Raw genomic sequence first — 27,562 nt, forward strand, 5'->3', positions numbered from 1 at the left:
CTCTCCAAAGTACTGAAGAGTACTGGTGTCTCTCTGGAGACTAAGGTGCATCTGACACAGGCGATGGTCTTTGCAATTATTTGTTACGCATCAGAGAGTTGGACAATGGCTAGGGAGGATAGAAGGAGAATTGATGCCTCTGAGCACTGTTGCTGGAGAAGAGTACTGAATATACCATGGACTGCCAAGAAAACAAACAGATTCTTCCTGGAGAGGATTAAACTGGGCTGCTCCTTAGAGGATTTTGAGGCTTCGTCTGACATATTTTGTACATATTGTAAAAGGGGACTGGTCCTTGGAGAGGGACTTCATGCTTGGTGGGGTGGAGGGACAGCACAGGAGGGGAAGACCCTCTATGAGGTGGATTGATTCAGTGACAGAGGTAATTGGAATGGGTGTGTCAGAGACAGTGTGATTGATTGGCGCAGGACAGAGAAGAATTTAGGGCTGTTGTACATAGGGTCACAAGTGATTTGACAGCACATAACAACAACAGAACAAAGAAAATAACTATGCTTATTATAAAAGATATTACCTCCCCTATAAATAAAATAATAAAAATAAAATCTAGCATGGTAAATATTCTCAAACTACTTTAATTAACTATGTATTATTTGTGGTAGAGTCCTTCTGGACAAGTGCTAAGGAGTTGTACTGAAAGGCAGTTTGAACCCAATAGCCGCTCTTTGCCTAGTCAATGAAACACAGATATGGAGCAAAATATGCAGTCTCTAACAACAACACAACAATTTTCAGACATTGTAAATCCACTGGAGAGTCAGCTCTGAGTCACTTCTGTCCCAATGGCATTAAGATGAGAGAGAATTCGATGGAGGAGGAACCGATGGTGTACTCCATTGCTGCTGCTCCAAAGGTAATGCTTCCCTGTTGTTACAAGTCTAACAGCAGCTCCTCAAAAGAAAGATGGGCAATGCCCTTTGTGATTTATAGTCTCAGAAACCAAACAGAAGGTTAGCTGAGAGTTGGTTCCTATTTAATGTTAATGGAAAGATACTTTTTTCTACAATTTTATTTGCAAAATTAAAATACAAATTGAACAAATTCTTTCAATTTCCCTCAACCTCCACCCACCAAATTGTACAACCCAGCAATTAAATCATTCCCCCTTCCCCTTGCACATCCACATTACTCTGCTTCCAAACTCTCCCACCCATCCTGGATCCTTACACTCATTCTACAATTATAGTTTTACACAATATTTATCCTTGTGGGACTCAGTTACTTCATTCAGCATGATGCTCCCCAGTCCCTCCCAAGTTAGGTAATAATTTACAAAGTTATTGCTCCTGCGTGCTGCATAGTATTCCATTGTGTGAAGGTACCACAATTTCTCAATTTTAGTTGGACATTTGGGCTGTTTCCATGTTCTTGTGATGTTGAATAATGCTGCTGTGTACTTTGGTATACAAATCTCAGTTCGCTTCGGTTCTAATATTCTTGGGGTATATTCCAAGTAGTGGAATTTCTGGGTCATACGGAATTTCTATGTTCAGCTTTTTGAGGAAGTGCCAAACCGCCTTCCAGAATGGTTGCACCATTTTACAATCCTATTAACAATGTATAAGAGTTCCTTTCTTGACACATCCTCTCCAACATCTATTACTTGCTGCCCTGTTAAACTTTGCCACTGTTACTAGAGTGAAATGGTACCTCATTGTGGTTTTGATTTGCGTCTCTCTTATTGTCAGTGATTTGTGGTTTTGATTTGCGTCTATCTTATTGTCAGTGATTTGTGGTTTTGATTTGCGTCTATCTTATTGTCAGTGATTCTTTTTTGCCTCCATGTGATTTTATTTATAAACAAGACAAAAATTCAAGCAACATTAAATAAGGAGAACAAAAGGGTAGGTTGGTTTGTTGGGTTTTGTTTTATTTTTTTTTTCTTTTGTCTTGTTTTATTTTTTTGTTGTTGTTGTGCGTTTGGGTTGGTTTTTTGTTTTGTTTTCTTTTTAAAAAAAAAGGCCGCCTAAAAGGTTAGTGAGCATCTTAGGAGAGGAGGAGCTGTTTCCTGTGTGAGCCCACTGTTTCTAGCTTCTCTGAGGCCAGGCCTGGGGAGACCCTGCCTGCTCAGTGCTAACAGGCAGTGGAGGGGGAACTGTCTGGCCACCAGCATAGGGAGTACTGTGGATTTCCCCAGTCAGCCGCCCACTGTGTCCATCCCAAGGTGAAAAAGCTTTTAACTCTCTTGTCCAAAGTCCTCTGAGAACTTCATTTTCAGAAGGTCATCGGAATTCACAGTGTGCCCAGTGGTGGCCAAAGATCGGAGCATGTCTGAAATGCAAACCACAGGCTCTAAGAGTTTGTCACTAGGAAAGACCATCCAAGTCATCTCCATCGCCCCTGGGTCACCTGGTGAGCACAGGGTCAGGAGGTTATCGATAATAACGCCAGGGTTGATGCAGGAAAGGCCACAGACCTTTCTGAAGTGTGTTGCCAATTATACTTTGTGGACGGGCTGCATGAGAGCGTCCCGCGTAATGATGCTGATGTCCACACCAGAGTAGCCTTCTGTTTTCCGGGCCAGCTCATGGATGTTGGCATCTGTGAGGCTGTGTGGTGTGCTCTCCAAATGCAACCTTCAACATCTGGGCCCAGGCTGCTTCCTCTGGCATTGGGATGTAAATCCACTTTTCAAGTCTCCTCCTAGTGGCTGAATCCAATACTCACAGGATATTTGTGGCACCAAAAACCAGAGTCCCATCGTTGTTGTTCCCAAACCCTTGCATCTGGACCAGGAACTCTGTTTTGATCCTGAGGGCAGCCTCACTCTTGCTTTTGTTTCGAGACCCACAGAGGGAGAATCCACCTCATCAATAAAGATGATGGAGGGCTTGTGCTTCTGGGCCATCTCAAACAGGGTATTCACCAGCTTCTCACTCTCTCAACCTCTTAGACATCACATCTGAGGAGGGAGGACACAGAGAAGAAGGTGGAGCTGTTGACCGCTGGTGCCATAGCTTTGGCCTGGGAGGATTTCCCTGTACCAGGGGGTCCAAAGAGCAGTATCCCTCACCAAGGAGTGTGCTTGCCTGTGAAGAAGTGTGGGAATTTAACTGACAAAATGACAGCTTCTTTGAGGGCCCCCTTGGCCCTCTCGAGCCCAGCCATGTCATTCCACTGAATGTTAGGTTTCTCCATCACGACAGCACACATCAGTTGCTCTTGACATTTCTTTCCCTCAGGATTATCCCTTTTACTGTCACTATCGCTGCCTTTGCCCTCACTCTGGCTTTCCTAGACCAGCTTATTGCCATGCTTGTCTTTTTTTCATAAATAACCCTTCAGTTTCTCTGTCCAGGCCAGGTACTGCATGCACTTGGCTTGGAAGCTTTCCTTGGCCTCATCTCTGTGTGCCTCATACTTGATGGCGAGCAGAAAATACTTGGAATGTTGACTTACTAATTTCATCTCCTGGGTTCATCTCACACCCTGAGGCTTGTGGCCTCAGGGCAGCCCCAAGAGAGCGGAGGAGAGCGGGAGCCAGAAGTGTCAGGGCTGGGGCAGTCAGGGAGGCCTAGAGTTTTGTTTGTTTGTCTGTTTGTTTTTGTGTTTTTTGTTTGTTGTTTTTTTTTTTTTAGGGCAGTTGTGTATCATGCAAACCTGTACTAAATTATTGTTTTCATTTAACAATAGAGACATCTGTGATTCAGAGGTGGCAGACAGAATCCAGGTGTTCTGAGTACAGATTTCATGCTTGGACTTTCCCATTGAATACAAATTTAACCCCAACAGCAACGCAAAGCTACTATTTTGAGACATATGTAAAACATGGAAGATCTCTGGATAATACTTTAATTACTATCTCCTGGGACCTAGCTATTTGAGTTCTATTTTTCTTTTCACTAAACCTAGCCCCTTATTTAAAACCAATGTGTGTCTGTTTTTATTTTTAGTTGTCAAAGTCTCTATTGACATTGAGTCAGCACCAATTCTTAGCTGACTGTTCAGAGGGTTTACAGAGTATGAATAGCATCAGAGGAGATTGCTCATTTTCTCTGTGGAGCCACTCATGGCTTTGGACCACCAAAGAGGCCCTGCCTTTGCATGAGCAATGCACTACAGACTACATTTCCACAGTGCCCTGTAATAAAAAGTAGTAGAGTTTTAAAACTTTCAGAACACTGATTAATAATACATATTTGTGGCAATAACACATATCTCATATGAAACCACATGGGAAGTCATATGGAACAAAAGAGTTCCATTGGCAAATAGCTTGAATGGAAAGATCAATAGTTGGTATTTGTTCTGAGTGGATATTTAAAGATATCAGCTAAACCATTATTAGCTGTCTGCCTTTTGTGTGTGTGTGTGTGTGTGTGTGTGTGTGTGTGTGTGTGTGTGTGTGTGTGTGTGTGTGTGTTTTGTTATTAGGGGGTTTTTTGTGTGTGTGCTACTTTTTAAAAACTACTTACTCCATAGATGATAGTGTGTATTCAATTGTGGAATATTTCTTTGCTTTTTTTTTCCCCTTTCTTGCATTTTTCAACTTCTTATATTTGTCTTTTTCATCTTATCTTTCTCTTAAGAATGTTTCTTAGAGAAATTCTCTTTGGAAAGTCTGCCTAAATCAATCAAACTCATTCTTTAAGATTAGAAGATTAGAGTTTCTTTTTATACATCATATTTCTATTAAAAATAGTGTTATTGTGTCCCATCAGGGAAAACTTTGGAATCTACTTTCTGTGTTGCTAAAGCACAAAAGCTCCTTCAAGGCAGTACTATTTTTTTTTTGTTCAGCATTGCTTTTCCAGTTATGCCTAGAATCCATTATCACCTGAAATGTGCATGTGTGTGTTTATATATGTTAGTAGGGGTATTGTGAGATACTATCAAGTGGATTTTGATACATAGTGACCCATGTGAAAGTAAAACTTCCCTATAAGTTTCAGTTTTTTGTTTAAAAGAGATATGTCGTTAAGTATTATTGTCATGACAGGAGTCCAGAACGAAGGCTGCATAGTGGAGTGGACTTGAGGGGAGGGATTATAAAACAATGAAATAATTTTTCTTTTACTTTTCAAAAAGAAGAGGTACTGGGGGGAGGGGTGGGAAGGGAGAAAAGTGCAGCAATGAATGAACGGGGAAAAAAGATTCCGTTTGTTGTCATTTTTTATATTGTTATGTGCTATCCAGTCCCCTGAGACCCATAACAACCCTATGTACAACTCTGATCCCTGCTCTGTCCTGAACTAGTCCACTAATTCCAACACATTGCCACAGTCACTTTATCAGTTTTTTACAAAAGTAAATTGTAATGCTCTTTTAGGTAGAGCCCATGAATGAGTTCAAGGCACAAATATTTGGTTAGAAGTCAGTTACTCTTTTGTGTCCCTTGTATTTATATGGACAGATAATATACTACATATTGAAATATTAGGTTTTATTTTCCCACTCCCAACCAAAATTGCAAACACATGTGTGAGTTTACACTAAACTGATTCAGTGTAAACTTAGAAAATTACAAGAAAAGTGCATTACAGAATGTTGTTAGTTTCAACCTAGGGATGTTACAACCAAAATCCCCCAAGTAACTAAAACAATAACAGGTGAGGCAGTAGAACTAGAAGACAGTTGAATGAAGTTGTCAACAGGTCTCAGGAGAATTATGCTATGTGTATTCAATATTCACACCCTTGGCTTTCAGCACTGATTTTTCTGGACTCCCTTTATACACTCAGCAGCTTGAACTTCTTCATCCTCATTTATTTACTTGTGGAAAAGATTTCTTTATACCTCATCAAACAAAGGAGAATATGAAACCAACTTTTTTTGTTACATTAAGAAATTAACATAATGATTTAAAAAATTTTAGTATTTTTTGCAAAGATCTTCCATTTAACCAACTGTTCTAATATACGCTTTGAGGGGGAAAAGTAATGATAAGATAGCTGGAAATGGATACTGAGCTAATGAAAAGCTTTGTATTGAGTGGCTAAGAAATAAAAAATTTGGAAAAATGTTCCTTATTTGTGATGGCTGAGAATATAGAAATAAGCAATTACTGAGTTACTAGTTGCCCATAATTAAAGAAATATTTTTTGGTGCCTTTAATATGGCAGAATTATATGGGCTGTTACACAACAGTGATATAGAGAAAAGAAAGCACTGGACCTAGCTATTCCTCTCTAGGAATATAATCCAAGGATATAGAACTGAGACACAAATGGAAATATACCTATACACATATTCATAATAGCAAGAAAATGGAAACAACTCAAATGACCGAACAAATTAATAGATTGAAAAATTGTGATACATTCCCAAAATGAAGTATTATGAAGCACTAGGGAACAATGATTTCATAAAATATTATATACTCACAAGGAGAGAGTTTAGAGAGCATTATCCTGAGTGAAATAACTCAGTTTTATAAGGACAAACACTGCATCAGCCTATTAGTGTGAAAATGGAAGAATAGCTGAGCAAAATGTGTATAAATGTTCAAAAAAGGAAGGGGAAGAGGAAAGCATGAGGATAAGAGAGGTTAGTGGGTGGATGAGGAATAAATGAATAAGGAATATTCAATGGGGCCTTAAAAACATGGAATGAAGGGGAGCTTTGGTGGCCTAGTGGTAAGGAGCTGCAACTACAATCCCAGAGGCACATGGTTCGAATCCACCAGATGCTCTGCTGGGGAAGGAGGGACAATCTCCTCCTGTACCAGTCAGATCTGATTTGACGGCACACTCACACAAAAATAATAAAATATTAAAAAAAATTTTAAAAGGTGGAGTGATACTGGGTATAGGTCAATTAATTATATAAAAGGCAATGTATGTGAATATTATATATAAGCTGAAAAATATGTAAATAATAAAAAAAAGAAATGCAATGGAGTTCAAATTGGCAATGTTAAGTGTAGTCTTATTTTTAACATCTCTTGAATCCAGCCTATGTTTGGGGAAAATGAAGAGGCAGAAATACTTTCCATCTTGGGAAAAAAATTTATACTATGCCAAAGTCTGTCAGATGGGTCATCAGGGATGCCTCCCTTGTATTCCATCTATCTCTAGGTTTTATGAGAACTAAAAGCCTAATCAATAATTTAACGGGCTAATGGGCATATTTTTAAACACAATGGATTCATTTTGAAAGGAGCATACTGACAGGGGCATAGAAGCAAAAATGGAAACTGCTGAGATTTAATGCTAATCTTGAAAAGCATAATATTCTTGTGTTAGTGTAGGACAGGTGTCCTTAAAATGTGGCCGATTTCTTCCAGACCTACAAAGCTGTAGTGCCTTTCTTTACTTGTTATAATAATGCACTTTTGCCTATAACACCTATACCAACTATTCAAATGATTTTGAAGACATTATAAGGTATTCACATCTGAATACTTAATATGCATTTTAAGCAATAGGAGCTGTGGGGGCATAGTCCATGAAGAGTGGAATTTCTAGACCAAAGGCAGTGCATCTCTGGTTCACCAGCAAATTACTGACTCCCAAAGGAGAAAATTGGGAAGTCTTTCCTTATGTGATTTATAGCCTCTGAAGACTTGCTGGAGGGTCAGTTATGAGTCTGTTCCAATGTGACAACAATGAGTTTAAGTTTTAGGTTTTTAAAGTAAAAATTTCCACACCATGTTGTGCTGCTAATCAAAAGGCCTCATATCTCCAGAGCTTCAAATCCACCAGCAGCTATAAAGGAGAAAGAGAAGTATGCTCCTATTAACATCTACTGCCTCGGAACTTGGGGGAAGGTTCACTGCAAATCAATATTAGCTCGAAGACCATGTGTGAATGAGTGATTTAAGATACTATTAGTAACTTTGTAAGTAAACCAGTATAAAATAAAAAATTTATATAAAAAATAAACTATGGCTACAAACATGGGCTCAAATACAACAATTCCTAGAATGTGGCAGGACAGGGAAATGTTTCTTTTTCTTATACATATATTTGCAATAAATCAAACAGATTTGATAGAATCTAGTAAAATACCAAGATTCATTGCAAGAATCATAAATTCAGAATATTGAGACTAACATATCTTTGATATTGGATAACTTAGTATTAACATTTGGAAAGTGGTAAAGACAATTTTTACCTGTATCAACAGCTTTAAAAGATTGATGTTTTATTATTTAAATTGTTGTTACTTTTAGGTGCCCTAAGTCAACTATGACTCAGAGTGGCCCTTTGAACAGTATTCCAAACCTTGCCCTATCCTATGTCATGCCCAAGTTCATTGTCATAGTCACTATGCCAACTTACTCATGGAGAGTCATCTTCTCATTAGATTCTCTCTACCTCTCTCAGAATAATGTCTTTTTTCCAAGGACGGGCTCTCCTGAAAATATACTCGGAAAATATGACATGAAATTTTACCACCTTTGCCTCTAAGGAATGGTTATACTTCTTCCAAAATAGATTTTTTTTTTCCTTTTGTCAGTCCCTGGTATATTCAATAACCTTTGCCAGCACCTCAATACAAAGGCAACAGTTCGTCTTTGTACTTCCGTATAAGAAGCATAGGAAGCAATTAAAAATACCTTGGCTTGGATCAGGTACACCTTAGAGTTTAAACAGATGTTCTTACTATTTAGCATTTTCAATAAACCCTTGACACGAAATTTTTGCACTGTAACATGCCCTTTGACTTCTTGACTGCTGTTATCATGGAGGTTGATTGTGAATCGAAGTATATTGAAATTGTTGACAATTTCAATCTTTTCTCTATTTGTCATGATGCTGCTTATTGGCTCAGAGGTAGGATTTTTATTGATTTCTCATTTTTATTCACTCATTGTTGCACATTTTCCTCCTCTCCCACATCCCTCCCCTAGTCCACTTTGCAATCCTCTTCTTATTCCTGATTGTTGTCATACATGTTATACTTAATCTATATATTCCTTTCAGACCATTCTTCCATCTCTTCCAGTGCAGTGTTCATTATCTATCGACTTTCCCCCCATATTAGAAGGCTACATAGCTGTTGATCTTTTGCAGTAAACATTTCTTCTTCATTTTCTGAAAGTAAGGTTGTGTTATCTGTGAAAGACCCCAAACTAGGGCTTTTCCCAGATTGGGCACGACCCCGAGCACCTCACACCAGAACCACTCGCTGCAATCACACGAGGCTTTATTGGCGGAGCTCCGGGACAACTTGTATCTCTCGCAGGAGACAGAGAAGTCGACCCTGAGCCGATAAAGCAAGGGATTTTTATAGAGGGTCTAGGGGTTCTTTGGCGTGGAGTTTGCTCATTGGCTCTTCGGAAAAGCAGAAGTTCAGTTCTAGGTCTTTGCCAGTAATTGCTTGTTCAGCTTGTGGTCAGTCTAGTAACTGCTTGTTCACTTTGTGGTCAGCTAGTTCCTGGAACATAAACGTTTGCACAAGATCAAAGGTATAGGTCCTTACAATACTTGGGTGTGGGGACATTGTTTAAAAAAATTTTCCTTTCATCTGCATAACACAAGGTGTATATGAGTCTGCATCTAAACTTGATAACACATTCTTTATCATATAGTCCAGCTTCTCAAATCATCTGCTCAGCATGTATATTGAATAAGGATGGAGAAAGAAACAGCCCTGACACACACCTTTCTTGATTTAATACTGTGTTTTCTTCTGTTAAACAACTTCTTCTTGGTCTATATACAGATAGGTTTCACACGAGCGCAATTAAGTTTTCTGAGATTCTCATTCTTTTCTATTTTAGCCAAAATTTGTTACAATCATATGTCTTTGCATAATCAATATAAAATAAGGAACCAGCTTTCTGGTATTTCCTGCTTTCAGCTAAGATTCATCTGACATCAGCAATGATATCCCTCTTCTATGATATCTTGTTTAAATTTGTTGTTATTATGTGTCATCAAGTCAAAACCAATTCATAATTAACCCTCCAGCAGGTTTCCAGAGGCAGTAAATCATATGGGAGGAGATTGCCCATCTTTCTCCCACAGAGCAACTAGTGGATTTGAACTATGTGTCTTTAGATTGACAGCACAATCCCTTATTAGTAAGACATCAAAGCAATGCCACTTCTAACCGGATTAGGTTGCTGTTGTTCCTCAGATATTCCCTTTCTGCTTTCTTTTATACTTTGTCTATTAGAAATTCATAAATAAACAAAATACTATAAACACAATAATTAATTATATGTTGCTTTTGTTACACGCCATAGAAATGGAATCCAATCCTAACTAACACTCCAGCAAGTTTTCAGAGACATTGAATTGCATGGGAGAAGACAGCTCATATTTAAAAAAAAAAAACAAAAAAACAAACAGCTGGTGAACCCAAAATGTGCCTTTGGGTTGACACGTAGCTCCTTACACACTAGACCATCAGATCTCTCTAATTAATTGCACATTTTATAAAAATAGCAGTAGGGTAATCACTTATATATTTGTGTATTACTCATCTCATCTTTCAGGGAGACTTGGTAACACAATAATCAAGTGCTCAGCTGCTGACTAAAAAGGTCAGTGGTTCATATCCACTTGTGATGATTAGTTTCTGTGAAGGCTACAGCCTAAGAAACCCTTTGGGATGGTTCTACTCTGTTCTCTAGGGTCACTTTGAGTTGGAATTGACTCATCAGTACTCAATATCAATATTCCATCGGCCGCAGTGAAACTACTTTTATTCACATTTAAAGAACCACCCAGATGAAATTGAATAAAAACCCATCACTTTCAACTAATTTTATCCAGTTCCTTTTAATCAACATTTATTCCTAACGATGTATAAAAGATCTCTTTTTCCTTGAAATATCAATAGCTCGTAAGTACATTTATTCCACAGGTAATGATACTGTTAAATTTCTTTTTGCATATTGAGTCTATAAAAGACATTCAGGGAAAAGGAAAAATATGTTTAGGTTTCTAATGATTACTTAAACTTTTTAGTGGTTACAAACTTGCTTTTACATGATTAAAATAGTGAGGAGGAACAATATAGACTTCTTTTTTTGTTGGTTTGAATAGATTTGAGAGAGGTGAGATTTGGGACCAAGCCGTATGTTGATGCTTCACACAGGATTAAAAACAGCACAAGCCATGCTGGAGGAAAGAAAAAATGACCCATTTAGCAGGCCTGGTGTAGTTGGGCCGTTATTATATTATTATTATTATTATTATTATTATTATTATTATTACACTTGATATCTTATTTCTAAATTCATTTATGGCACACTTGTCTTTGCCTGTCTTTGTTATATGAAAAGATGAAGTTCTGCTTGTCTGAACCAATGCATCTCTCTGAGCTGTAATATTTCAAGGTACAGTGAGTTGCGTCTATAAACAATTTACATCAAAGTAGCACAATCATATCTTTCACAGATATTTGGAGGAGTACTCTGCAAGAATGCTTTCACTATATACATAAAAGAGTAATAAAAATAAAATAAAAGAGTAGGAAGAGCAGAAGTAAATATGATGGCAGAAAGAAGGGGTAATTGTGGGCATAATTCAATGGGGATTAATTTTGTAAAACACCAATGTAGGTGGTATGAAACATAATGTGAATGAAGGTGAGAATGAAACACAATGTATATAAATTTTGTATGAATGCCAATAAAAAATTATAAAATTTCAATGTATTCTGTGAAAAACAAATATTTGCTGTGATCTCATATTGCATATCCTTACGGTTCTCTTAGTTGTGCCTCAAACCACATCCATTGTTATTTGTTTTTTTCTCTCTAGACTCTCTGAAACATGTTTTTGTTTGTTTGATTTCTTTAATAAGGCCTTTTCCCGAAAATACCAAAGCAAAAGTGTTCTGTCTGCACTTCGGGTGCTGTTAGCAAGCCATATATGAAATTTAAGTTGTATCTACAGATTTTTGTCTGTTTCTTAAAATGCAGTCAATTGGCCGTGTACTGGCATTAATTTGTTTCTAACTGGTCAGGCGTGAACACACCTGCTGCCTCATATAACAATGATTGCAACCACCCGGCTAGTCCCCTTGTTTTTATTCTCAGCAAAGGGAAATCTAAATGCATCAACATGCTTTAGCTCAGGAGCACAAGAACATCTCCAGGCTCTGCTTCTTCCCGGAGGTAGATTTTTTTTTTATTTACCCGGCACGGATTTTTACACTTCCTCCATAAAATGAGGTGATTCACCTCAGGAAATTATGGATAAATTACTTAACACATCTGGCACAAAATCTTTTCAAAGTATTATGTTAATATTCTAATGAAATGATAATATACATCTGCCTGTGATACAAAAAATAATTTTTCAATATACCCACGGCAAGAGGTTTGTTTTTTTTTTTTTTGCTTATAATTTTAGCATACATCAGACACTCACAAGTGCCTTAAAGTTTCATCTTGAAGTAATGTGAGAGGGCAGGTGGTAGATTTCTAGGACATTATTACATTTATGCCGGCATTCAACCTGCAGCTTGTTTTTCCATAATAATTTCCGTCTTGGGAAACTGTAATTATCCTGAAACACGCTGCTTACACTGTCTTATTTCTTAATTACAGTAGTGACATGAGATAAATGCATACTTATTGGGATCAAGTACATATTATTTTGTGATGATTATAAAGAATTTCTGATGACAACAATTGCAATTATATGGTCATCAACTACTGATACCATGTTATATTCTAGAAACTCTGTAATTAAGTCCTGACAAGAAGATACTTCCTATTTGAGATGAAAGAGTTTCTGAGAGAAAGAGCTTATTCACAGTAAAAACCTAACTTAATACATTTTTATGAATTAAAATTGAGAGCATTATATCAACTAACATTTTGAGGACTTATATTAAACTTCCACCTAAATATACGTTGTAGATTGTATTCTTTATATATAGCATTCTCTTTGTTGTTATTGTTGTTTTTACCTTTAGAATAAAACATTTTGAATACAAGCAGAGGTGAGAGTGGGAGGATCGTCTTGAAGAATACAAACAAAGTGATAGTGTTTGCAAGGGTGGATTTATTCTGTCTGGAATATTCTTTCCAATATTATAAAACATTGCTTTAGGAAATTTTATTTTCATGAAAAAAATAAATTTTATATAATATTCCAAAATAACTTCTATTCTGTCATTTTAATTTTAAAACCAAGTCAATATAGGTCTTTTTTCAATTCCTTCTATAGAAACAAACACAGAAAAAAGACAAAAGGTAAAAAATGATGGGTGACAAATAAAACAGAAAAATGTTGGGGCAAATATTATCTGAGATGTCATGGGCTAGACTATTGAATTATGCTTTTGATCATACTTCTCTGCCACTGAGCAGAAATGGGAGTTGGATATTTACTTGCTCAATGCTTCAGTTTCTGTATTTAATATAAAGGTTCTATGGTAGTTTTAATCAACACCCTTGGTACCAGCAGTCAAGAAATTAGGAGGCATATTGCACTGGGAAAGTCTACAATTAAGGACCTTTCCAAATTATTGAAGAGTAGTGATGTCAGCTTGAGGACCAAGGTGTGCCTGATTCAGACTATATATGGTCTTTTTCAGTCATGTACTATGCATCTGAGAGCTGAACAATGAATAAGAATGACAGAAGAAAAATTGATTAATGCTTTGAGCTGTGGTGTTGCAGAAGAGTACTGAATGTCCCATGGACTGACAAAAGAACAAATGTCTTGGAGAAAGTGTAGCCAGAGTACTTCTTGGAAGCAAAGATGATAAAGCTTTGTTTTTTAAAAAAATTTATTTTATTAATTTTAATGAACATTTACAGATATTTTGGATTTCCATTCATTGTTACACTATTTTCTCTACCTTTGGAAATGTTGTTCTTACTATGTACCATCGAGTCAACTCCAATACATCACAATCCTATATGTACAACGGCTCTGAATCCTGCTCTATCCTGATCCAGTGTGCTCATCTCTCACACACTGTTTCCACTCCCGTAGTCAGTGAGTCAATCCAGTTAATCCAGGGTCTTTCTCTTTTGTTCTGTTTCTCCACCCTTCCAAGCAAGATATCCCTCTCCTGTACTGGTCCTTCCTTGCAACATGCCCAAAGTATATGAGACAGAGCCTCAAAATTCTTGTTTCCAAGGAGCAGCCTGGCTTTACCCTGTCCAGGACAGACTTGTCTGTTTTCCTAGCCATTTATGTATATATTTGATACTCTTTTCCAGCACCACAACTCAAAGGCATTGATTCTTCTTCTATCATCCTTAGTCGTTGTCCAGCTCCCTGATGCATAGCAAGTAATTCTGAAGCCTATGGCCTGGATCAGGCACACCATAGTCTCTAGACTGACATCTTTGCTCTTCAATACTCTGGAGAGTGTTGATTGTGGAGCCAAGCAAGCGGAAGCTGTTAAAAATCTCAGTTTCTTCACCATCTATCATGAAGCTTCCAGTTGGCCTAGTGATCAGAATCTTTTTTCTTTGTGTTGAGCTTCAATTCATATTGAATCCATACTCAATCCTCCTGCCACAACTTGCTAGGAGAGGCTATTATTAGGAGAGGTGATATGGTCAGAAAGGCAGAGGGTGAGTGAAGGAGAGGAAGACTCTCAACCGACACAGTGACAAGCCCAATGGACTCTTGTGTGTCAGGAAGTGTGAGGATGGCATAGGATAGGACAGGGTTCAGATCTGTTGTTCATAGAGTTGCTATGGGTTGTACTCAACTCAATGGCACCTAACAATAACAACAATGACACAATTCGATAGCTCATGATGCTATGATAATTCAATCACTTAATATATTTAAAATCCTTAGAATATTGCCTAATCTTATAGTTAATACATTTTGCTCAAGTTTATTTTCCAGTTGATTTCTACTCATAGTAACCTTCAATCATTTTCTGAGGCTGTAAATTATTATAGAAGGGATTTTACCCATATTTTTATGTGTATATTACCATTGTAGTTAATATAGCCCTGGTCTATCCACTTGCTGTACAAAGGTAACTCATGGTGGCTGTGAAACCGAACACTGTGACACCGATGTGTCAATGGGAGAATGGTTACCCATGGTGTACAGTGTTTGGTGGAGCTTTCTGATTAAAACAAGCTTGGAAGCAGGAGTGACATCCACTTCTATAAATAACTTGTCTCTGGAAACCCTATGAACCTGGAGAAAGGATGAAAGTTATACAAGTATCCAGGTCTTTCATTCATAGGGTATGACTCAACACTAAACAACAACATATTATCATAGTGCTAAGTTTCACATATCACTATGTGGTAGATTTGAATGCTTGTTTTCAGCAACCAGCCCTGCTTATAATCAACTATGCCAAGGTCATATAAATTTCCAGGTATTGTATGTACTTATTGTTACTAAGAATGATGAACCAAGGTTTCAACTTCGCCTTTCCACCTTTCTCTGTGTTCAGAAGTGTTTCTATTGTTTTTATAGGGCTTTTCTCAGAGACACATTTTCTGAATTCTAATATAGTGGGTGTTGTTGTTGTTAAGTGCCTTCAAGTTGGACATATGACCTAAAAGAATGTTTCACCAAAATCAATTAAAGGCAGGGCCATGGAGTAGAGTCATCCAAGGCTATTCAAACAGTAAATCTTATCAGATATCTTTAACCTGTAGCCTATTGCTCTTTTTTCCTAAGTATTGCTTTTGAAATTCAATATAACCTACTATTTCTATTTTTAGGATAAGATCCCTTCTTTTGGGACATTTGCAGATATCCAAAGATGCCTTGTTGTTTGTTGTTTATGTACCTTCGAGATATTGTTGATGTTGTTGTTAGGTGCTGTCAAGTATAATAGGACTCATAGTGACCCTAGAAACAAACTATCTGAGCATTTTTCTATCCTGTGCAATCCTTACAATCTCTGACTTGCTGCAGTCACTGTGTCAACCCACCTCGTTGATGGTATTCCTCTCTTTCACCATCCAAAACATGATGTCTCTCATTAGGTCTTGAGAAAAACAGCTTTAGAAGATATAAACTTCACTCTATGAATAGAAATTGGTACCAGGTTATAATGTAAATTTATGGTAGGAACTACAAATTCATTTTATTTTGCAAATAACATAATTCAGTAACTTCATAAAAACATAAGCTCTCACAAAAAAATCAGTGACCATCAATAGAAAATTATTCCTGATATGCTTGCCTTTTTTTGATATAGTGCTAAATTTCATATATTATTTTTTCAATGTGAGATAACTTGGGACATTATCTTTCTTTTCATAAGAAGTGCTTGGTTAAAATATTGGGGCTGCTCTGAGCTATTATTGATCTAAATAATTAAGTAACAAAATACATTTTGCAAATAATAATAACAGATTGAAGTTGTTATGTACTGTTCAGAATTAGAATTTATTACAGACACATGCTTCCTATTCTCTTTACTTTATGGTCTTGGGAGAGGAGGATTCTGAAAATTGTAACAAATAATTTACCAAAAGTAAAATATTGCTTGGGTTTCACAAAGTTGTGTAAGAAACATAAGATGTATAGTGCTGTGTGTTAGAATTCTTCCTCATTGCTCCAAACTACTTTTTTACTCAGTTTCTTTTTTCACTTTAATAAAAGAAAATGATTCACTGCTGACTAGTTATATTATCTCCATATATGCAAATGTTCTTGCATATATGTGATTGAGTTTATTATAGAGAAGGTAAAAGAATATCCAAGGAGGCTGGACGAGGGTACAAACAGAGGCATGAGGATGTGCATGGAGGGATTAATCGTGGGTTTGTACAATTTGATGGGTGGAGGGTGAAAGGGAAATTGGAAGAATCTGTTCTCAAAATCAATCTATTCAAATTTTATAAATAAACTAGTATTTTAAAAAATTATATGGATTCAAGAAAGAAAACAAGTGAAGACCAAAATGGCTTTAGCCATGTCTTGCCATGGCCATGTCTTAGTCTTTTACTTCAAGAAGTTGATTTTTTTGGGTCATTTCCATATCATAGATCCTTCAGCAGTTTCCACAGCTTTCCAGCTATGGCTTGAAGCATGACTTTTCATACTACCGCCTTCCTTTAGCAGCTTCAGTGAGTCTGCCTATAGCACCTTCCACATTGCCATCCTGATTATCCTTCAAAATGAACTTCAGCTATTCTCCCATTATCTTAGATTTATAAATCTTCCTTATTTTTTTGTACTTTTCTGAAACCCACAGTAATCACTTCGCCCCAACTATACAGTTTTCTCCCTATTTAAAGTCATTCTGAGAGTTGAACAGGAGATATGAATGCTGTACTATTTATTTTTGCCTTCCCATGATCTCTGACAGTGTAACAGTGCTCAAGTCCATCTTCTTGAGGGTCTTGCTCTCATTCTCTGACTCTTCACCTTTCTCAGCATAATATCTTTTCCAAGGACTAGCACCTCCTGAGAGCAGTCCAAAAGTATGTGAGATGAAATCTCACCATTCTTTTCTCTAAGGAGCATGCTCTTTGTATATTCTGCAAAAGGGACTTATTTGTTCTTTTGACAGTCCATGACCCATTCAATGCTCTATGACAACAACACAATTAAAAAAACATCAATTCTTCAGTCTTTTTAATACATTTTCCAACTTTCAGATGCATAGGAAGCAATACATAAGAGCACAGTTTAAATCAAGTGCACCTTATTGATCTTTAAACTGACATCCTTACTCTTGAGAACTTTTGAGACATCCTTCATAGTAGATTTTCTTAATTCAACTGATGCAATTGTGACTATTAAGTGTAGACCCAAGTGAAATTAAATTGTTTACAACTCCTGTTTTTCTCCATCTATCTTGATGTTGACTGTTGATCAGTAGTGAAGATTTTTGTTTCCTTCCTGTTCAGATGTAATTTGTGTTGAAATTTGTAGTTTTTTATCTTCTTCAGTAACAGTTAAAAATGTCCTTCACTCTTTGCAAGCAAATTTGTGTCGTAAGCAGAACATGGGTTGTTAATGAATCTTCCTTCTATACTTATGTCACATTTTTCTTTTTGTAGCTCAGCGTCTCAAATTATTTGGTCACCATATAAATTAAAAAGACATGAAGAAAGGATACAATTGTGACACACAGCTTTTCTGTCTGAGATTGAAGAACAGATAGAAAAGTTAAGTTTTATTTATAGAAAGCAACAAGTCCCCTTTTTATGAGTGGCATAAGTAATCTACAATTTAGCTCAAGATTATGCAATTTCACATTTATTTTGTAGTGTTTTTGTTTATGTTTTTTTTTAAAATCTAGCTGCAGTGCCTAATGAATTGAATCCTAGAGCATATCTACTGTCACATTAGAAGTTTTGATGGCTATTTCAAAGAAACTAAGATAGATTTTACTTTTCTCTACTTTCTGGTCAATAAATGGACAATACTGAAATGTCACTATATTTTTATTTACTCTTGAAGTAACAAAAATTATGGAGATATTATAGAAATGTTTTAGTATAACTAAAAGCAGATTTTGTGTAAGCACTACTAACTGTTTTGTTATAGAGAAAAAAATTTCATTATATCACAAAAATATATATAGACATGTATCCACACTGGAAAAGAGTTAGAATGATTGATTTACTTTAACTCTGGTCTAAGTCTGAATTTTCACTCCTCTGCAACTTTCTAAATCATTGGATTTGATAGGGCAGATTCTAGAGTAGGAAATACTTATACTGCATACAATACACTAATTTTTTTAAGAACAGAGAAGGAATGCCAATCAATCTTAGTTTCAATTTTAATTTCAAGAATGAGTAATGGATTTTGAAGTAGAAGTCAAACTGTGGTTTCTTGTCTAAAAAGATAATTGTACTAAACATGAAACTCCAGATTCAAGTGAGGTGTTGCCCAGAGATTGTATTATTACTTTGGAGACTAAGCATGTGGCATTATATGGTCATTTTTACTTATCTTTCAGATCAGCATTTTCATGACCCACTTATCAAACTATGGGAATGACCGTCTAGGATTGTACACCTTTGTTAATTTGGCCAACTTCGTGCAGAGCTGGACCAACCTGAGATTGCAGACTCTGCCTCCAGTGCAGCTTGCCCACAAGTACTTTGAGCTCTTCCCAGAGCAAAAAGACCCTCTCTGGCAGGTAACACAATACATTCTTTCCTGGAATTAAAGAAAAAAGCCAATAATTTGTAAATAGTGAAATTAAAGTCAGTATTAAATTAAGACATGATTTTTAACCAATAATCTAATTTTTTAAATTTGTCATTTTGCATTATGGCATAATATATATTTATATATACTTATTAGTTAATATATATATACATACATATGTATATATATATATATATATATCATATTTTTAGTAAACAAATTTATCATTAATTTGATTTTATTTGGTTGGTGAGCTGGTTGATTAATTTGGAATTAATATTAGAATTAAAAGTTGAAGATGATGCTTTATTTTGGAAGACTTTTTTTCAGAAATCTTCATTTACATTGAGTGTGAGCATTATATAGTAATAAAATATTTGAATATTAAATATTTGAGAGGTAAGATACTTTCATTAGATACCAATATTTGTATGTAAAACACAGAAGAGTCACATAAAAAAAGTAATGCAATTTTTACCTTATGTTTATATAGATTTTGAGATAACTTTAATAGATCTTCATTTTTCTTCATAGCTAACTTATCTTTCACTAAGCCTAGATCTGTTGTGAAGAGAAATTGCCAGTATTAGCATTGCTTTTACAAGTAATTCAACTTCACATGGGGGCCACTCAGCCTGGAAGCATCAAATGTAGGACTATCTGCTTTTTAGCAGTTATCTAGGAAAATGCTGCCTACCACTTTCTTGTTTCTTTATGCATCAGATTATATCGACCCACACAATCAATAACCTGGCTGCAGAGAAGATATCAGATTGTACCCAGCTAAAGAGTCAGTAGAGAAGTAGCATCATCATTAGGGAGAAATCACTCTGAAGTAGACTTAACAGTCTTTTTATTATTCTTCAAAACTGCTTTTTATTTTAATCGTTCAAAAAATCATCCTGCATGCTACTCTGTGCCTATATAGATAGAGGCTCATCTAGCACATATTTACTGTTTTAAGCAAGAATAACTTACCCAGGTGGGGGAAAGAAATAGGAATTCAAGATTCTAGTGTTGTTGAAGTGTTTTCTTTATTATTATTCTATTTCATTTGTGTTTTATAACTGACTACAACGTCACTCTGGTAATTTCTTCAACAGTCCTTCACCATTTATATTGCACTATTTGTGGGTGTTAGGAAACTCTGATAGTGTAGCCCTTAGGGAAATGAATTTCTAACCCAAAAGTCATACCTCTCCAGCACTTGTATATGACAGCAGTTCTGAGGGAGAAATATGAATAATCTTTCATGAGATTTACAGCCTCCAAAAACTCACTGGAAAGTCAGAAGCATTGACTAAATTTAGTGACAGTGAGTTTGACCTTTTTAGTTCAAGTTGTTATTAAGTGACGTCCAATTAGTTATGACTTATAGCAACCTTATATACAACAGAAAAAATACATATATCTCTAGTCCTATAGTATCTTCACAATCTTGGATATAGCTGAGCTTATAGTTGCAAACACTATCAACCGTCTCCTTAAGGTTACTCCTCTTTTACCAAGTGTGATGTTTTCCAGGGATTGGTTCCTCTTGATAACATGCCCAAAGTCTGGGAGAAGAAATCTCACCATCTTCATTTCTAAGAAATATTCTGACACTACTACATTTTCTGAGACAGACGTGCCTGTTACACTGATGGTATAATTTGTGGTATATTCAATATTTTCACTAAATCTATTATTCAAATGGTTCAGTTTTTATTGTTGTCATTGTTCTTATTCTTTTTTCAGCTTTCACATGTACATCAATTAAGAGAACATATCTTAGGTCAGGAGTCCCTTAGTCCTTAAGGTAGTATCTTTGCTTTGTAACACTTTAAAGTGGTCTTTCATAGCAAATTTGCCCAAAGCAAATGATTGATTTTGTAACTGCTACTTTCATTGTGTTCCTTGTAGATGAGATTAAAATATCATCTACAGATTGTTACTTTTTAAACTGCTGCTTTCATTGTGTTCCTTAGAGAAAAAAAGATGGTAAAACCTTTGGGTATGTTGTTAGGAGAGGCTAGTTCTTGGAGAAGGACTTCATTTTTTGAAAGATAAAAGGTCAGTGAAAGAAAGGACGACGACCTTCAATAAGATGGACTGACATGATGACATAATGATGGGCTTAGGAGTGTCAGAGATGGTGAGAATTGCACAGGAATAGAGCAAAGTTCAGTGTCTCATAGGGTACCTAGAAACACAGTTGACTCAGCAAATAACAATAACAAACCTTTATCAATATTGATTGTTGCTGATTACCTTTGAGTTGAGTACAACTCATAGCAACCCTTAGGAGCAAAAGGCCTGAAAACCCTCTACAACTATCAACATTTCTCAAAATTCATAGAATTTCTGGAGTCATGTTATTTAGGAAGTGGACGCCACTTCTGCACCCCCAATATTGATTAGGGAGCCAAAAAAAATTAAATCCTGGACAATTTCAACATTTTCTCATTTATCATAATGTTATTTACTAGCCAAGATGTAAGGATTTTTTGTTTTCTTCATAAAGAGGTATATAAATCATACTAAAGACCATAGTCTTTATCTTCATTAGTAAGTATTTCAAAACATTTTTGCCTTTAGCAAACAAGGTTATGTCATCAGCATATCAAAGGTTGTTAATGATGAGTCTTCCTATAGTCCTAATGCCATGATTTTCTTCATAAACTATAGTCTTTAGGGTCATTTGCTCCACATACAGGTTGACGAAGGATGGTTACAGGATACGACCTTTTATGCACATACATGACATGTTACCTTACACATCAAATGGTTTGACTATTTGCTCCTTTAGATATGTTGCATAGATAAATATATAAAAATAGCTACTTTCCACTGCCTCCAATAGTGTCTGGGCAGTTCGTTCTGACTGATAGTAACTCCATGTATATCCAAGTAGAACTATTCTCCATCAAATCCTTGGTGGCATAGATGTTAAGCACTCAGACGCTAACCTAAGCATCAGTATTCTCTTTCTCTCAAAGAAAAATATGCCACAGTTTGCCTCCGAAATAACTTTGGAAACCTCATGGGAATGTTCTACTCTGTCCAATTGGTTCACTTTGAATTGAAATTGACATAGCTGAAGACAAAAACAATTAAAAAAAAACAAAACACAACAATTTTTCGGAAGTACATGGCAAGTTCTTTCTTTTAAGATGACTCTAGAGCTCAAAACTCCAAACTTTGCTTTACCAGTTGTTTGCACTATCTAGAGAGAGAACCATAGCTATTATAGGTGTGTAGATTTACAGTAAGAAGATGTTGTATAACATAAATTCAAAACATAACACAATATTATCACATAATAGTAAACGTGTGGATTGCAGCTAAGGAACCTTTTAGGATAGAGTGTAACCGCCGAAGAGAACTTCTAAGCTCTGATGGCACAGTGTGTTATGCATTTGTGCTGCTAACCTAAAGGTCAGTGAATTGGGATATCTCTCCCATAAACATTTACAGATGTCGTAACTTGATGAAGTGTCACTACAAATTGAAATCTCAGTGAATTGAAATGAACTTGATGGTGGTTGTTGTTGATTGCCTTCGAGTTGAGCACAACTCATAGTGACCTTAGGAACAAAAGGCCTGACGCCCCTTTACAACTATCGACATTTATCAAAGTTCAAAGAGTTTCCGGAGGCAAGGTGTTTAGGAAGTGGATGCAACTCCTGCTTCCAAAACTTGATGATAGTGGGTTTAATCTTTATGGAAGTAAACTATTAATGTTTTTCCAGTACAGAGGCTGGTGAGTTAGAACTGCCAAACTACCTAGGTTACCTACTTTGTGCTTAATCACAGGCTCTTCACATAAATACTGTTGTTTTTGCAGTTGTGTGCCCTTGAGTTGGAACTGACTCATGGTTGATCCTCCAGCGGGTTTTCAGAGGGAGCAAATCATACAGAAGGAGATTGCCTAGCCTGCTCCCACAGAACAACTAGTGGATTTGAACCACTTGCCTTTGGAATTGCAGCACACCTTATTAACATGAAGACATTAATGCAGTATTATAAAATTAATAACTCCTTGACAGCTAATTTATTTTCATATGTGTGCTTAAAATGTCTATAGTATCATGTACAGAAGAGTATTAAATAGGGACAAAATGAACAGCAAAGTTCAGACAGCTGACATGCAATGAATTACTAAATAGAATGAAGTCCTGATTTTAAGGACTTTGAAGTAAAATGAGAAAAGAAAAATCTTGCTTTGCTTTTTTTCATGAATAATTGTTGGATTTCCTGATATGTTTGGGTAGCAGTGACGCCGCTTATTTTACTATTATAGAACATAATGCAAGATACATAATTCAATATGATTTCTTTGACATGACAAGTATAATGCTGATTGAATTTTAACTATACAATAATATACTGGTTGATTTGGAGGTATAAAAGAAAATAAGAAACAGTTCTTTAGAGAAGATTGTCTTGTAGAGAAGTATGTTATTCTGTACATCATATACAAATAATATTTTGCCACTGCTGGAAAAGAGATTAAGATTGTTAACACTTTTAGTTTGGCTCCACAGTCAACACTCTTGGTATCAGCAGCCAGGAAATCAAAAGACCAATTTTGTTGGAAAAGTCTACTGTCAGAGACTTCTCCAGAGTACTGAAGAGCAACAGTGTCAGTCTGGAGACTAAGGTGCACCGAATTCAAGCCATAGTCTTTGCAATTGCTTGCTATGCATCAGAGATCTGAACATTGGCTAGGAATGATAGAAATAGAATTGATGCTTTTGATCTGTGGTGCTAGAGAAGAGTGCTGAATATACTGTGGCCTGCTAGGAGAACAAGCACAAGAGAGTGAAACCAGGCTGATCTTTCGAGTCATGGATTCTGAGGCTTTGTCTGACGTACTTTGGGCATGTTGCAAGGAGGGACCAGTCCTTGGAGAGGGATATTATGCTTGGGAGGGTGGAGGGACAGTGCAAGAAAGGAAGACCCTCGATGAGTTGGTTAAGTCAGTGATTAGAGTAATGGCAGGAGATGTGTTGGAGACGATAACGTTGACTCAGAATAGAGCTTAGTGCTGTTGTACATATGGTGGCTATGCATCACAAGTGACTCAATGACAAGTAACAGCAACAATAATAACTTTAATAGTGCTCCTGCAAAACCTATACCTACACCAAGAAGTTTTTGTGTGAATAGAACAATGGTTTAAAATTTAAAAAGGTGCATGTCAGGTTTGTATTCTTTTTCCATACCTATACAATTTGTATGGTAAGCAAATTATTTGAGAAGCTGTATTCTACAAAGAATGGTGCATCAGGATTGGCAAAAAGATTTATCAATAACGTTTGTTATGAAGATGACACAGCCTTGCTATCTGAAAGTGTTTACTTCAGAAGGTCAATGCCTTCCATATGAATTACATATCAACATAAGGAAAATAAATATTCTCACCACTACATAACATCATGATAGATGTAAAAGAATACTGTCAATGACTTCTTATTTAGATCCACAATCAATACCCTTGAGATCTCAGTCAGGAGATCAGGAGAGGTATTGCATTGTGGAAATCTGCAGTCGGGGATTTCTCCAAATTATTGAGGAGCAATAATGTTAGTTTGAGAACTGAGGTATGTCTATACAGGCCTTAGTCTTTGCTATGAATCTGAGAGCTGGACAGTGAATAATGTGATGAAGAAAAACTTATGCCTTTGAGTTTTGGTGTTGGAGATGAGTATTGAACAAGATCCCATGGACTGCCAAAAGAACAAGCCAGTACATCTTGGTGAAGGTACAGCTAGAGTTCCTTGGAGGCAACAATGATGCAGGTTTATCTCATCTAATTTGGACATGTTGCTAAAAGGGGTTATTCCTTGGAGAGAGACATAATGCTTGGGAAAGTGGAGGGATAGAAAGGAGAGGAAAGACTGTCTATTAGATATATCAGCACCGTGACTGCAGCAATGGGCTCAAGCATATCAGAGATTGTTAGAATGACACAGGACAGGATAGTATAGAGTTTAGATCTGCTTACTATTCATGGAGTCACTCTAAGTAATACTCAACAGGACAGCAATAATAACAACAGAAATTTTAGCTTTATAGCATCATAACAGGTAAATCCCTACTGCTGCTGTTAAGTGCTGCTGAGTTGGTTCTGAATCATAAGACTTTATGTTATATGAAGTCTCACCATCTTTGTTTCTAAGGAACACGCTTGCTGCATTTCTTCAATACAGGCTTGTTTCTTCTTTTGGCAGTTCATTCTGTGTTTAATATTTTTCTCTACAATTTAAAGGCATCAGTTCTCCATATGGTTAAAATATCATTGTTTGATCCAGGTTCTTAGTTCTAAAGATTAAGTATTTGCTGTTCAATATTTTAAAAGTGCCATTTGCAACAGATTTGTTAAATGCAATATGCCATTTTATTTCTTACCTATGCCTTCTGAGATAGTTTATTGTTGATTCAAGTTAAATTACATTTTTGGCAACTTTATTATCTTTCATCATCATATGTTTCACTGGTCCAGTTATTGCTCCAAGTATTCTTAATCTGCTGTAAGAGAGGTTGTATCATGACTTTGAAAATGGTTCACTTATTGAAGCAAATCTCATAAATTCTACCAACTTCTGAATGATGTACAAAACTGAAATTAGTGAAATAAATTAAAACATATAGCCTTTTATGAATTCTTTTCTTTATTATTTTATCTTTTTTCATGTTATTATATTCATAATAAGAAACAAAACTATTGTCTTAAGTATTCTAATCATTTCCTTAATGAAACTAGAACTAGTTTTATAAAAACAATTCATAAGCATAACCAGAATTAACTGATAATTTTTATGACCTGTTTTAAATGTTTTATGGTTCATCAAATTTCTATTGGAGTTAAAAGAAATAAATAATGTAAGTCTCTGACATTTGTTATATGTTTTCAAAATGACAGCTAAGCTATCACTTTATATTTATAAGCATGATTTCTCATTCAGTTTATCAATTTTTAAAGTAAGTCAACAGTTATTTTTTCATTTTAATTCACACTTTTTTATTATCACAAATAGAAAGAAAATGTGCAAATTTATAATCTTGGCATCTATTTAATTTTCTTTGGTTTCTTATGTTAATTTTCATTAACACCAAGAACCATACATTTGAAGCTATTTTGTCACCTAATTAAAAAGTGCAATACGAATATCTGCCAATAAGCAGGATGGTAAATATAACACAAACTACATTTCTGATACCTTCATTGGAATATGCTTCTTCCAATCTATTTAATAATAGAATGAGACAGAACACCATTCTGGGAGCATATAATCCTCTTTTTAGTTACAATGTATATGAAAGAAATTTACAATATACACGTGGATGCGTATAAATTCTTGGGAATATATAAGTAACTATACAAAATATTTAGTATAAAGCATGAAAGAAAATAAACTCCTTTTTATCTTCTTCTTTGCTCTTATTTTAGGCACCAAAACCACAATAAGGAGGCATTTGGAAGGTCAGATCCTTGTGCTTTCACTAATCGATGCTTTTAAGGTTTCAAGCTGTCAGGCTAGCTCAGCCTCATTCTTCACTCACTCACTCCAGAGTCTCACTATCATCAAACATGCCAGACATGATATGGATTCCTACTTTCACATGGAAACAGGGGAGTGCTCAAAGGGCTGCCGTTTCTCTCTTTCCATGTCAAAGTCTTCAGGGTTAAAGAAGCAGGAAAGCAAATCCTTGTATACTAACCATATATATTTAGCACTTTTGTCGATTCTAGCTGTGAAAGCATTTAGCCTTGGTTTAGGAATGATGACATCTGAAAGTCTGAGACATAAACAAATCACAGCCTTTGGTGGCATACCCTCAGGGGATTCTATCACGTGCTGTTGCAGCAATGTATGAGTAGTGACAAAGAATTTTTCATCTTAAGAACAAAAAAAGAAAATAGTCTTATTCGCTCATTTTCTTTTAAATATAATATGAATAACACCTATTGAATTAGAATACTTTGTTTAGCCACTTGCCTTATTACATACAAATTGTATTCCTCTGAAGTAATAAAATTTAAATACGTAGAGAGCACTGATAAAAAGAGTTTAGTTTTCCAAATGGAAAATTACCAACTTCTTGTGATTGATAGTGATATGATGCTTATGCTATGTATTATCTTAGTTGAGCCCTGATTCTCTGTATCATAATCTTGCCTTCCAATTTGTGTTCTAATGCAATTATCCTCAATTTTATGTTCCATACGTCCTAACCTTTATTCATTAGTTTATACATTAGTGAGGTGGTGTTGTTGTCATTGTGTACCATCAAATCAGTACAGACTCACAGCTTACCCTACAGAAGATTTTCAGAGGCAGTTAAGCTCTGAGGAGTAGATTGCTCATCCTTCTCACAGAGCAGCTAGTGGTCTTGAACCACGTGCCTTTGGTATTGCTGCACATTCTTACCACTAGGCCACCAGCACATGGTATATGCTGAGTCACAAAAGGTTCTGACTAAGATATATTTAGTCTAGCCTTGTAAAATCCATGTGAAAGTTCTGCTCCGTGTTACAAGATGCTTTGGGTTTTTTTTCTATAATTATATTTTATTAATTTTCATAAACATTT

The 27,562-nt window shown here is 36.0% G+C and overlaps 1 protein-coding gene and 1 pseudogene across 1 annotated transcript in view; one reads left to right on the forward strand and one right to left on the reverse strand.

The window, feature by feature from the left end:
- NDST4 (N-deacetylase/N-sulfotransferase (heparan glucosaminyl) 4) overlaps positions 1-27,562 on the forward strand; it is a 697,622-nt gene that overhangs the window by 533,791 nt on the left and 136,269 nt on the right. The window contains exon 7 of the mRNA XM_006881069.1: positions 18,790-18,972. Coding sequence (XP_006881131.1) covers positions 18,790-18,972 — 183 coding nt within the window. The remainder of the gene's footprint in view (positions 1-18,789; positions 18,973-27,562) is intronic.
- Positions 2,198-3,429, reverse strand: LOC102854057 (annotated as a pseudogene).

Source organism: Elephantulus edwardii, unplaced genomic scaffold, assembly GCF_000299155.1.
Source record: "Elephantulus edwardii isolate Elephantulus edwardi_28Jun2011 unplaced genomic scaffold, EleEdw1.0 scaffold00012, whole genome shotgun sequence".
Classification (NCBI taxonomy): domain Eukaryota; kingdom Metazoa; phylum Chordata; class Mammalia; order Macroscelidea; family Macroscelididae; genus Elephantulus; species Elephantulus edwardii.